The following is a 12858-nucleotide window of genomic DNA, read 5'->3' as shown; positions in this document are numbered from 1 at the left end:
TTTTCTGGAATGCTAGGTCAATGCTGGAGTGTGTGTGTCTTCGAGGCTTGTTTCTTGAAAACGTATGCTTTCAGAAGTACTTTTTTCTGTGTATCTATCCACTCGGTTCTGTTTTACTAAAGGCTTGTGCCGCATCCTGCTTACCCATTAGCAGATGAGCATATGGAAGGCTTTCAAATTCTTCTTCTGAATTAAGCAACCATGACCATTACATATGCAGAGGTTTTAAAATTGTGTGTGTGTGTATGTGTGTGTGTGTTGTATTTGTGTGTGGCGCGTGCATGTGAGTGTGTGTGTACCTTTGTGTGAACATTCAGAGGGCAGAGAAGGCTTGGTGTAATTGTCCTCTGTCATTCTCTAACTTATTGTCTGAGACAGCGTCTCTCATCCATCTGCTTTCCATTTCAGACAGGCTGGCTGGCCAGCGAGTTCCTGGACTCTGCCTGTTTCTTCCCCCCAACCCCCAGTGGGGTTACTTGGCACACACTTGAGATTTGAACGCAAGTCCTCATGCTTACACAGGATGCTCTTACCCACCAAGCCATCTCTCCAGCCCTTTGTACAGTTTTTATATGAACACAACCTTTCATTTGTCCTTAATTTTTTTTACATATTAATTTATGCATATACATATTATACACATAGGTGGAGGCGAGAGGGCAACCTGCTGACATTAGTTCTCTCCTAAGCATGTGGGTCCCAGGGATTGAGCTGAGGTGTCAGGTTTGGCCGCAAGCGCCTTTACCGGCTGAGCCATCTCACTAGCCCTGTTTTATTTTTCTTTGGTAAGTAGCTAGCATCAGGAATGCTGGTTAATGTGGAATTTATATTTTCTAAGACTGGCAAACTATTTCCTAATGGGTGCATTCCCAGCAGCATGAGGTGAGGTTATCCTTGTTAAGTGTCTTAAATCACATTTGGAATCCTTGCCCATCCTAGCTGGTGTGTGAACTTTTCATCTGAATTCCCCGAAGGTTGACTGTACAGTCAAGTGTGTATTTGACATGGGTGTTTCTTTCTGCTAACACATCTGTTTAAGTTTTAGCCCTGTTTACAAAATCGAGTTGCTTGTTTTCTTACTATTGGAGTTTAAGGAAATCTTTATATGTTGTGCATAAGATCTGATTTTTTTTTTTTCTTCCGAGACAGGTTTTCTCTGTGTAGCTTTGCGCCTTTCCTGGATCTCTCTCTGTAGCCCAGGCTGGCCTCAAACTCACAGATGCCTGCCTCTGCCTCCCGAGTGCTGGGATTAAAGGCAGGCACCACCACCGCCCTGCATGGTGTGATTCTTAATTTGCAAATATTTTCTCCAAGTCAGTAACATGTGTTTTTCATTTTATCAACTTCTTTTTTTAAAGCAGATTTTGATAGGTCTATTAACTTTTTCTCTGAACGATGTTCTGAGTGCCCTTGCTTTTTCTTCATGAGAATGGCAGTTTTGAATGGTGTTCTGGAAGGTTTGATTATTATGCCCTTACGGAGAACACTGATTTCTTTTGGACCTGGTGAAGGCAACCATCTTTTTTTTTTTTCCCCCCATGCCTGACGTTGGTATTTGACACCAGCAGAATCACAATTTCCTAAGGCTTGCCCGCCCTGATGGAAGCCGTTTCAACCTTGCTCCATCTAGTGGACAGCTTTATTCCAGTGCAGCCAGCCGCCTCGGTATGTACATCCGGTTTATGGGAAAAGCGGGTTCATCTTCACTTGGGGCTGAGCCCCGCTATCCCTGGACAACTTTCTGGAATTGTTTCCTTCGGCGCCCTTTTCGTAGCTGATTCTCAAACACCTTCTTTTGCTCTGTACCCCCGTCCTGGTTCTGGAAATAGAAACAAAGGCTTCAGCATCCGACTCAGTTACCAGGCACTTGCGACACGAGAGGGAAAAACCCCTGGGCGTCCCGATGCTTCTTGCACTCAGTTCTGTGGTCAGCGACAAATGCTGCTCGCCTGCTCCGTGCAGGTGCCTGGCCACTGCTTTTTGGAGCCAAAGCAACTGCCAGCTCCAGAAAGCAGGACAGGAAGTGCCTCTGGGTTAAACAGAGCAAGAAGCTTTTATTCTCTCTTCCTTCCCCTTTGACAAAGGAGAGGAGCAAGGAAAAAGAAAAATCTGAGAAACAAAGTTAAATAAATGAAGGGACAAAGAGTGGAGAGGAAGAGAGAAGAGCAAGGAGAGTAGAAGAAAAACGAAAAATTTCCTAACCGTGGAAAAACCCATAACCAAATCAGATAAGTATAGGGAGGAAAAAGTAAAAATAAACTCATTTAAAAATATTTATCCATTATTATTTTCAAAAAATAAATTCATGTTTATTTGCTTAGCAGGGTAAAGCTGGAGACGGGCCTTTTACATGGCCCTAAAAGACAGAAGGACCTGCATAGCTGTTGTACAGACTGTAAGAAATCACAGATGCTAGCTCAGACTACTATACCCAACCAAACTTCCAATCACAGTAGAATGAATGTCCACGGAAATCCCTGCTCTATGCTCTCCGGTCTCAGCAATGCTTACTGAGATATTATCGATAGTTTGAATGCATCACTGACTACAGATTTAGCTCCCCCAAGTGTTTCTTTTTGTCAGGTGTAACTCAACCGAACTGATGATTTCCTGAGTAATGATTTTGTTTTCTGCCTTAAACTTCTTAAAATATGCAGTGAAGCTGGACTCCACATTTCCATAGTCTTCATCCTTAGGCCAATCAGAGAAGAACTGACTCATGACTAGGAGTAAATAAAGGCACAGAAAGAACAGAGAATAAGTTGCAAATAACACAGATGCCTTTGTGCCTAGCACTGTGTTCTCTATGTTGCAGACTTAGTTATTTTCTGGTGTTGAGACGAGGTCCCATGTATCTTGTGCTGGTTATTTTTTGTCAACAAGAAGGACTCTCTATCCTATCAGAGGGATGTGTGCTCCTTCGTGTTCATTCTGATACTATTCACCATAGCTGGGTAATGAAGAGCCTAGACGTCCATCAGCTAATGCATGGGCAATAAAAATATGATACATATACACAGTAGAATATTATTCACTGGTAAATGACAATACAATTATGAAAATGTCAGGTAAATAGGTACATCCTGAATACATGTTGAGTGATGTAACTCGGACCTAGAGAAAGAAACAGAGTGTTCTTTGTCTTATATAGATCTGGCCTTTGAATCTTTAGATTTGAGTCATTTGCTTGGAATAATAGACTCCAGGAAATTAGAAAAGGGTTACTCAAAGAAAGGAAGAAAAGTCTTAGGGAGAATATTGTGGTTGATTTTAATGTCAACTGGCCACAGATTAGAATCACTTGATATGGAGCCTCACCTGAAGAAGTGTCCCGATTGTCTTGATGGATGGTAGAAGAGCCACCCAGATGCCAAGGGTAAGACAAGGGGACAGTCACTTGCCTTGTACTGGCTTGGCCTCCCCTCTGATTGCAGGTTGGCTTACCCTGTCTCTGCTGCTGATTCCTACACTGATATCAGAACAAGTATTTCCAGGCTTCCATCTTGGACTCTGGATAAGAGGATTTCCAGGAAGCTTCTGGAATTTCAGTGCCAGACTGGGACTATGGAGGTACCAGCCTTGTGGCCTGAACAACTATGGTGTTGTTGGCCTGCCTAGTGAGAGACAGGCATTGTAGGACTACTCTAACTGCTGAGGCATCCCCCATCAAGTAAGGAGCAACCAGCAGGTTCTCAGCCTCTCAGCTGGGATTCATGTGTTGATATTATTCCAGTGTAAGCTGCCTTAATATATTATTACATGTTATGTATATATAATATACATACGTTAATTCCATCGATTCTGTTCCTCCAGAAAAGCACAGCTAATACCAAAGGGGTTGGTGGAACACAAACGTTATGAGGAGGGGGAGGTGAATGATGTGGATGAACTTAAAAAGGGAGAAGGGTAAGAGGACAGGGCAGGGAGGAGGGAGTGGGGGAAGGAGTCACTAACTGAGGATGTCTGAAAACACTACACTGAATCCTACTATTTCATGTGTGCTTTAGGAGTTCAATTGGAATTGCTGTGTGCACGAGTGAGAGGGTAATGCTCATTCCAGAAGATATAGTATATTGGATTAGGGTTCTCTAGAGTCAGAGAACTTAGAATTTATCTCTCTCTCTATATATAAAGGGGGATTTGTTGGAATGATAGAGGGTGTGGTCCAGCTAATTCAACAATGACTAGCTGTGAATGGAAAGCCTAAGAATCTAGCTGCTCAGTCCCACAAGACTGGATGTCTCCACTGGTCTTCTGTATATGCTGGAATCCCCCCAAAATAAGCTTCAATGCCAGTGAAGGAATGGATATGCTAGCAAGGGGAGATCAAGCAGACAAAGAACAAAAGGTGCTTGTCTTCCTATTAGAAGTGGATTCTCCCTCCTTAACCCCAACATAAAATCCCTCCCAGATGTGCCCTTCATGTCTGTATTGTAGTTCATTCCAGACACAGTCAAGCTGACAACCAAGAATAGCTATGGGAGTTATCAAGCAGAAAGTCAGTGCCAGGTGTGTGATACCTGCTCCTGAGGTTTGATCAGGAAGTTTCCAGAAGCCTAAAATCAATACAGGGTACTGCTGCTATTCTTGATTCCATACCAGGATGTGATGCTAAGATACTGTTAATGAAGACATCATATACTTTGGTCAGAAGACATAGAAATATGTTGTTACTGACCAGAAAGCTTCTTGCTTTATAGCTACCATTCATAATATTGGAAGGTGCTACTCAGGCTGCTGAGGAAGAAGAGTCATCAACAGTCTTACTGACTGAGGATTTGTTCGAGGTGATTTACTATTACCAGGTATGATTTGACCAGGTGCCCATGGGAAGAACACTTGCCTTCCTCTTCTGCAAAAATCTTGGCATCTAATCCATGGCCACTGTCCCATAACTCCCAGACTCAAGGCCTAACTATAACCTGCCATTTCCAGCTTATTTTCTTCTACTTTATCCATTGGCTTTAAAGAACCTAGTGACTGCCATGTCCCTTTATCCCGGGGTCCAGAGTCACTACTGCATCATGGAGGCACGTAGCCAGACATGGTGCAGGAGAGGTAGATGAGAGTTATTCATCTGGATTGGCAGGCAGCAGGAAGAGAGGGAGACGCTAGGCCTGGCTTGAGATCTGAGACCTCAAAGCCCATCCCTAATGACACACTTCCTCCAACAAGGCCACACCAATTCCAATAAAGCCACAACTCTTAATAGTGCCACTCCCTATGAACCTACTGGGGGGGGCATTTCCTTTCCAACCACTACGAGGGTTGTGGAGGCTGATCACATGGGCAGTCTCACTTTCATATATCATATATCTTAAGGACAATGCAACCAGTCCTATCAACTCATTGTTGGTTCTTCTAGTCCCTGTTCAAGGCATCAATTGTGTTGTATGATCTCTTCTTGGAGAGACACAAACAAATTTCTATTCACCCTGTATAGGCACCCATGACAGACCAAAAACAAAACAAAACAAAACAAAACAAAACAAAACAAAACAAAACAAAAAAAACCTTCTGAGTCCAGCTTAGCAAATGAGTGACTTTAGGGTGAGGGTTGCTTACAGAAACATTGATCACTTAAAGACGGCTGCATCATTGAAAATCCCACCCCAGCAGCAGGGCACTGATTCACCACAGCTGCATCCATGGAGCCCCCTCAATGATTTACAGGCACCTCAGCTGGTTGGAAATCCCCAGCCCCACAGAATGCTTCTTGCTTATATAACCTTGAGGAGAACTTTGTGAATCTTTTATGTTTCTTTACTTTCTAAGTCTTGAGATTTTTATTTATTTCCCAAGAATTATTTTATTTTATATTTTTGATTTGTCTGTCTGTATGGTGTATATGCTCACTTGTGTGTGGGCATGTCAGGCTTATGTTTGGCCTCATCTTCAATTGCTTTCTGTCTTTTTCATCAAGGCAGGCGTCAATTGAACCAAGAGGTTGTAGATATATACACTCTAGCAAGCCAGCTTGCTTCATGGTTCCACTGTCTGGGCCTTCTAAATGTGAAAGTACAAGGTGGATGGCACACCCACTCACCATTTCAGTGGGTTCTGGAAATGGATCTATGGTCCTCATACATGCATGGAAGTGAATTATGCAGTGATCACAGAGCCCCCAACTTCCTGAGTTTCATTAGAATGTTTGGATTAGGAGGAAATAGCTATAAAACATCTATTCCTATCTTTTGTGTATGTGTGTGTGTGTGTGTGTGTGTGTGTGTGTGTGTGAGAGAGAGAGAGAGAGAGAGAGAGAGAGAGAGAGAGAGAGAGAGAGAGAGAGAGAGAGAATTCAAGTGTTTGCAGGTGGAGTTGAAAGACAGAGAGGAAGGTAGAGAGACTGGGGATTTTAAAGTTCTGACATAGTAAGACCCATGACCCTTATCTTTAGTTTTTTTCCCCCATGGTGTCAGTGAATTGGCTGTTGTTGGTTGTTTTTTCTCTTTGGTGGCAAGCTCCCAAATAAATCACACATGGAGGCTTATTTTTACTTATGAATGCTGGCCTTAGCTTGGCTTCTTTCTTGCCAGCTTTCCTTCACTTATTCCATCTACCTTTTTCCTCTGGGCTTTCCCCGTTCTCTTACTTCTGTAAATCTTACTCTTATTCCATGGCTTGCTGTGTAGCTGACTCCTGGAATTCTTCTCCTTCTCTGTCTCCTAGCTCTCTGCCAGATTTCTCCTTCTATATATTCTCTCTGCCTGCCAGCCCCGCCTTTCCTTTCTCTTGCCTTGCTATTGGCCAGTTCTTTATTGATCCCTGAGGTGTTTTAGAGAGGCAAAGTAACACAGCTACACAGAGTTAAACAAATGCAACATAAACAAAAGTAACATACTTTTTTTTTTTTTTTTTTTTAAGATTTATTTATTTATTATGTATACAGCATGTATGACTGCAGGCCAGAAGAGGGCACCAGACTCGTTACAGATGGTTGCTGGAAATGAACTCAGGACCTCTGGAAGAGCAGTCAGTGCTCTTAACCTCTGAGCCATCTCTCCAGCCTCAAAAGTAACATACCTTAAAATAATATTCTATAACATGTGACTAGTGTAAAGAAACTATGTTAGGAGTGAGAATTTATCTAATGACTCCCTGGTATTAACCATTTGATGTTGTCATGGTCAGTAGCTGTGGGTGAGTTGAGTTTTAACTAGTTCTTTTGTAAAATGTCTCTCTAAGGAGAACTTTGGCATCTTCAGTCACCGTGTCAACAAAAAGAAGGTGCATGTAAAAGGTTTTCCTAAAGTAAAGACCTGTAGCAAGGAGCCCACCATTAGCTGAGGCAAAATTCTCCACGTATTTCAAAAACATTTCTCCTAATGCTTTTTCTTTCTTAGTGTCCAACAAATAAGGGGATTTAATGATTTCTTTCAGGTGCTCAACAGGCACTTGGGAATCCTTAGCCATGACTTCCAGAGATTCGTCATCCACTCCAAAGATGACTCGATAGTGGTTTAACTTCTCCTTCATTTTCTTCATATCATCCCTGAGGATGCCCACTACAGGAAAAGTAGCCAAAGTTCCAGACTTGAAGGCTTCCAACCAGATAGTCTGCTGCATAGACTTGCGCTTTCTGTCAATGGCTGCCTCAGTGATATTAGGCAAGGAAAGCATAAAATTGTGGCGCTTTTCAGCAGGAAGATCCTTTATCAGGGTGTCCAACAGGGCTGGAAAATCATACTCAGATAAATGGCTGTTAGAAATCAAGAAAACCTCTGGTGCATCCATGTTATTCTCATGAAAGGAATTTATACAGTAGCTTCTGATGTCCTGCAGAACCTTTTCTCTGTCAAAGTTCCGTGGTTTGGATCTCTTTTCATTGCGTAAATCCATGTCCACCTTGGTTCTCACAAAGTAGTAATTCTTTCCCATGAATCTGATTGCTTTGGCAAGGTCTAGTTCAAGTTTTGTAAAACGTGTGGCCGAAACAATAACGAAGAACTCATACTCTTGGAATTTCACTTTCTCCAGATAATCTTTTGGCAGAAAGTTCATAGTTCCAATGCCAGGCAGGTCCCATAAAGTCAGAGTCTTAATTTTGGGGTGTTTGTATGGAGATCTTATCATAGTTGTCTCTACTACCCCAGTTTCGGCTGCACCTTCATCTTCAGGTCTAAGTTCCCTCAGGGCATTGATGAAGCTGGACTTCCCTGCTCCAGACTCGCCTGTCACAGCAATGTTAATTGGGACATCATCCATATTTTTTAACGCATTACTGATTACAGAGTGTGCCCCCTGAATATTTCCTCTTTTCAGATGAAATTCTATTAAACGGGTGGTATCCTGAGAAATGATTTTATTTTCTGTCTTAATATTCTTAAAATATTTAGTGAAGCTGGACTCCAAATCTCCACTCTCTTCATCCTTAGAGGTATCAGAGAATAACTGCCCCATGGCTGTGTTGAAGAAAGGACCCTGAAAGAAGGAAGGAGAGTGAGTTGCACGAGACCGAAGGCACCTTTGTGCTTAGCACTGTGTTCTCTGTGCTGCAGCCTCAGATATGTTGTGATGTTGACTACTTCCCATGTATTTGTGCTTTTTTTTTTTTTTTTGTCAACAAGATAGAAGCTATAGTCTTTTTGGAGGAGAAATCCTCATTTGAGGAACTGCCTCCATCAGATTGAAGTAGTGGCACACCTATGGGGGCATTTTCTATATTGAGGATTGATGTGGGTGGTCCCAGTCCACTGTGTATAGCACACCCCTGGGCTGGTGGTCCTGGCTAATTTAAGAAAGCATTAATTAACTGTAGTTGGACTTTTTTGTTAGGACTGCCATCTCCCCAATTATGACATGGGGACTTATTATTAATTATAAAAGCTTGGCTGATAGCTTAGGCTTGTTTTTTTACTAGCTCATAACTTAAATTGACCCATATCTTTTATCTACATTCTTTTGCGTGGCTTGGCTACCTATACCCTGTACTGCCATGCTGCTTCCTCTTTGTCTGCTGGTGACTCTGCCTTTCTTCCCCCCAGAATTCTCTGTCTGAATGTCCTGTCTATCTCTCCTGCTTAGATAGTGGCCATTTAGCTTTTTATTAAACTAATCAGAATGCACCTTGCAAAGACATATCTTCACAGTGTACAAAATGATTATTCCATAACACTGAACTATGGGGAGCAAGCCAGTAAAAAACATTCTTGCTTGCTCCCCAAACTATATTCTTGGGTTGGGGATTTAGCTCAGTGGTAGAGAGCTTGCCTAGCAAGCACAAGGCCCTGGGTTCGATTCTCAGCTCAAAAAAAAAAAAAAAGAAAGAAAAAAATCCAATATTCTTCCCTTGTTCATACCTGTATTCCTGCAGAGTTTCTGTCCTGACTTACCCCAGTGGTGGACTGTAGGCAGAGTGTGTAAACCGAAACCACTCTTTTCTTTTTAAAATGCTTCCGGTAATGCAGTTTATAAAAGCAATAGAAAGGAAACTAGAGAAAATGTGGTATATGTACACAATGGAGTATCACTCAGCAGATAAAAACAACAACATCACGAAATTTGCAGGCAAATGGATGGAACTAGAAAAAAAATCATCCTGAGTGTGATGACTCAGACCAGAGAGATAAACATGGTATGTACTCACTCATAAGTGGATATTAGAGGTAAAACAAAGGACAACCAGTCTACAATCCTCAGCCCTAGAGAAACTAGGTAACAAGGAGGAGCCTGAGAGGGACACATGGATCTCCGTGGGAAGAGAAAATGGGTGAGATGTCCTGGGTAAACTGGGGGCAAGGAGTGTAGAGGGGAATGGATGGGGAGATGGGAACATGAGGGGTCAGGATGGTTGAGTTGTACGCAGGATGGAGGGGGAGAGTAATAAAAAAGGGGCCATTATGAAATTAGGGAGAAGCCTGTTGCCAGCAAAACTGCCAGGAAACCACAAGGATGAGCCCAGCTAAGACTACTAGCAATAGTGGAGAGGGTGCCTGAACTGGCCTTCCCCTGTAATCAGATTGGTGACTACCCTAATTGTCATCTTAGAGCCTTCATCCAGTACCTGATGGAAGCACAAGGAGAAATCCACAGCCAAGCACTGGTCCAAGCTCTGGGAGTCCAGTTGAAGAGAGGATGGAGAGATTATATGAGCAAGTGGGTATCAAGATCATGACAGGAAAACCCACAGTGACAGCTTACCTGAGCTTGTGGGAGCTCATAGACTCTGGACAGACTGCTAGAGAGTTGGCATAGGACTGACCTAGGCCCTCTGCATCTCGGTGACAGTTGTGTAGCTTGGTCTTTTGTGGGGCCCCTAACAATGGGACCAGGACCTGTCCCTGATGCTTGACCTATTCCCTATGGTGGCATGCCTTGTTCAGCCTTGATGCACTGGGGGAAGGAGCTGTCCCACAGCAACTCGATATGCCATGCTTGGTGGATTCCAATGGGAGATCTGACCCATCTGAAATGGAGAGGGAGGAGGAGTGGACAGAGGGGGCTTAGAAGGTTGGTTGGGGGAGGGAACAGGAGGCGAGGAGGAAGGGGAAACTGTGGATGGTATGTAAAATAAAATACCGAAAAAAAGAAAGGAAACTAGAACAAATTTCTACTAGCTCTCAATTAAACCCTTCATTATAGAACAATTAAAATTTAAGTAAGGGAAAATAATAGGAAAAACTGCAAGAGTCCTCTATCCAGCATCAACAACTGTAAAGACGTGAGTCACTGTCGAGTCTAACCTGACTGCAGTATTGTACATGAAATTTAATGTCTTCTCCATCTGTCACACTTCCTTCAGTGTGTGCCTTCAAAAGAATGGAAACTTAATCAACAAACATCTAGCTTCTGAAGCTGAAAAATCAATGATAGTGAATGATCCTTGACTTCAGTGTTTAATCAATGCCAAACCTCTAATGATCACACAGATCTATTTTGTCTATTTTATTTATGTTTTCAAAAGATTTCAGTAAGTACAGCTATTGTATTTTTTCGAAAAGTTTCTTAATTTTCCTTAATTTACTTTCCTTCTGTCTTTTTCATGACTTGGAACTCCTCCCCATGAGGAATATCAACTAGCAATAATAAAAAAACTTCTTTACCCTTAAAGTCCACATTAAAATACATTTCTTCAATACAACATTTCAGTGTCCTCAACTCATCCTTTAGATTTACTATTTCCTGTTACACATTTTACTTTATGAAAGCAATCTAACTGAGCACTGGAGATGTAGGTCCATTGGAAGAGAGCTTTCTCAGCATGAATAAGGCCTTGGGTTGAATCCCCAACACCTTATTAAATGCATGCATTTGCAGATCCCCATAATTCTGATGTTCAGGAAGTAGAGGTAAGAGGGTCAGGACTCCAAGGTCATTCTTGGTACACAGTGAGTAAGAGGCTAGCCTGGGCTAATTGAGACCCCGTCTCAAAAAAAAAAAAAAAAGAGTATCAAGTCCAGTAAGATGGCTCAGCAGCTAAATACACTTGCTTCACGGCCTAAGGACCTGTGTTTGATTGTTGAGTGTTTAACTAGAGCAGATCTCATATATCTGCCCTCTGCACTCCACAAACCTGCCTAAAAGACCTGCAATAGCAGCACAATGGACCTCACCATCGGGTAAGAAAACTCCTTGCACAGCCTTGGTACAACGGGTAGGGACTTGGACCTGCCTCAGCTGAGTGTGCCAGGTTTTTCTGACTGCCCATGGGAGACCTTGATTTGGGATATGTGGGGATGCGGAGGTTGGGGGTAAGGCTGGGGGATGTGAAGTGGGAAGATGAAGGGGGATCTGAGGTTGGTATGTAAAGAAGATAGAAAATTTCTTATAATAAAAAAGAAAAAAAACCCAGCAATCCCCACTGTCACTCTGTAGCCTCCTCTTTCTGTCTCACCCACATCAAATCAATTTGTAGACTTAAGCTCTATTTCCAAATCCAATCACAACTGATCATTCCTCCTACATTATCTTCTTCAAGACTTCCTCAATTCCAGCTTTGATTATGTTGTTGACATTACGATATTTCCTGTGACTCTTCTTGCAACAACATGGATGATCAAAGAGCCACCATTATCTTATGGACACTGAAGTCATACCATGTCAGGTCAGTTCCCAGAGGCACCACAGGGATTCCTATTTCAGTCCGGAATCATCCACTAGGTATACAGTACACACACTACATACAACACACCTTTGAAGTCCATTATTACCTGTGTGAAGCTGATGGTGTCTGAATTCTAGCCTTCCTGTTATCTCAGGCTGTCTTCTCATCTCAGGACTTTGTACTTTGTGACTGCTTCCATGCCTTTGTGCTCTACCCAGTAGCCACATGGCTGTTAATCACCTTTCTTTAGGTTCTGTGTCAGTTATGCAGGATTCAGGATTTATGTTCACCTTGTAAATATGTACCTGCCTCTATCATTCACCATCCTTTCATTATGTTTCAGATACAACAAACTTCACACACACTGCAGAAATATTCCATCACCTGAATTATCTATCCACAACCATTTTAGGGAGAGAAATAAGAGACAAGTCAAAATACTGAACGTGTTTTCGCCAAAAACAATATCAAGATCAGGCTTTAGGTCTACCTCAACTTGAGTAATTAGCTAAGACTTTATCCACAAGCCTGTCCTGTCTGCTTCCCACCAAAGCTCCTTAGCTTCTAAACTAAGAAGCCTCACTCTCAGAGAATGTTCCTAAATGTCTTGTTATCTATTAGCTCTTATGAGAAAAGAGAAGGTGAGGATTTGAAGTTAAAACTGAATGCTGCTTTGCACTTACCAGATTATCCTGTGTCCAGTGGATTTGCTCACTGTAGTTCAGCTACAGGAACCTCACTGCACTGCACTGCGGTCTCTTCACTTGACAATCACCTTTGCTTCTTCCATGGAAAGCAGCAGGTTCAAAGCAGCT

At 42.4% G+C, this 12858-nt stretch overlaps 1 protein-coding gene across 2 annotated transcripts; it reads right to left on the bottom strand.

Annotated features, from left to right (window-relative positions):
- Positions 1-6995: 6995 nt before the first annotated feature.
- Positions 6996-12858, bottom strand: LOC118594797 (interferon-inducible GTPase 1-like). 2 transcript variants are annotated; one of them, XM_036204992.1, is made up of 2 exons: positions 12727-12858; positions 6996-8421 (listed from the first exon to the last, which is right to left on the bottom strand). In XM_036204992.1, exon 2 carries the CDS (start codon positions 8398-8400, stop codon positions 7153-7155), a length of 1248 nt encoding a protein of 415 aa, XP_036060885.1. In that variant the 5' UTR covers positions 8401-8421; positions 12727-12858; the 3' UTR covers positions 6996-7152. The 2 variants fall into 2 exon arrangements, with proteins under 2 accessions (XP_036060885.1, XP_036060886.1); XM_036204993.1 differs by lacking the exon at positions 12727-12858 and adding an exon at positions 10141-10219.

This window comes from Onychomys torridus, chromosome 13 (assembly GCF_903995425.1).
Source record: "Onychomys torridus chromosome 13, mOncTor1.1, whole genome shotgun sequence".
NCBI classification, from domain to species: Eukaryota; Metazoa; Chordata; class Mammalia; order Rodentia; family Cricetidae; genus Onychomys; species Onychomys torridus.
Note: the sequence above shows the minus strand (reverse complement) of the source record. Positions and strands in the feature narration are given on the sequence as shown.

Excerpts from the sequence above, each read along its gene's own strand:
- LOC118594797 (XM_036204992.1), bottom strand. The coding sequence starts at position 8,400 with ATGGGGCAGTTATTCTCTGATACCTCTAAGGATGAAGAGAGTGGAGAT.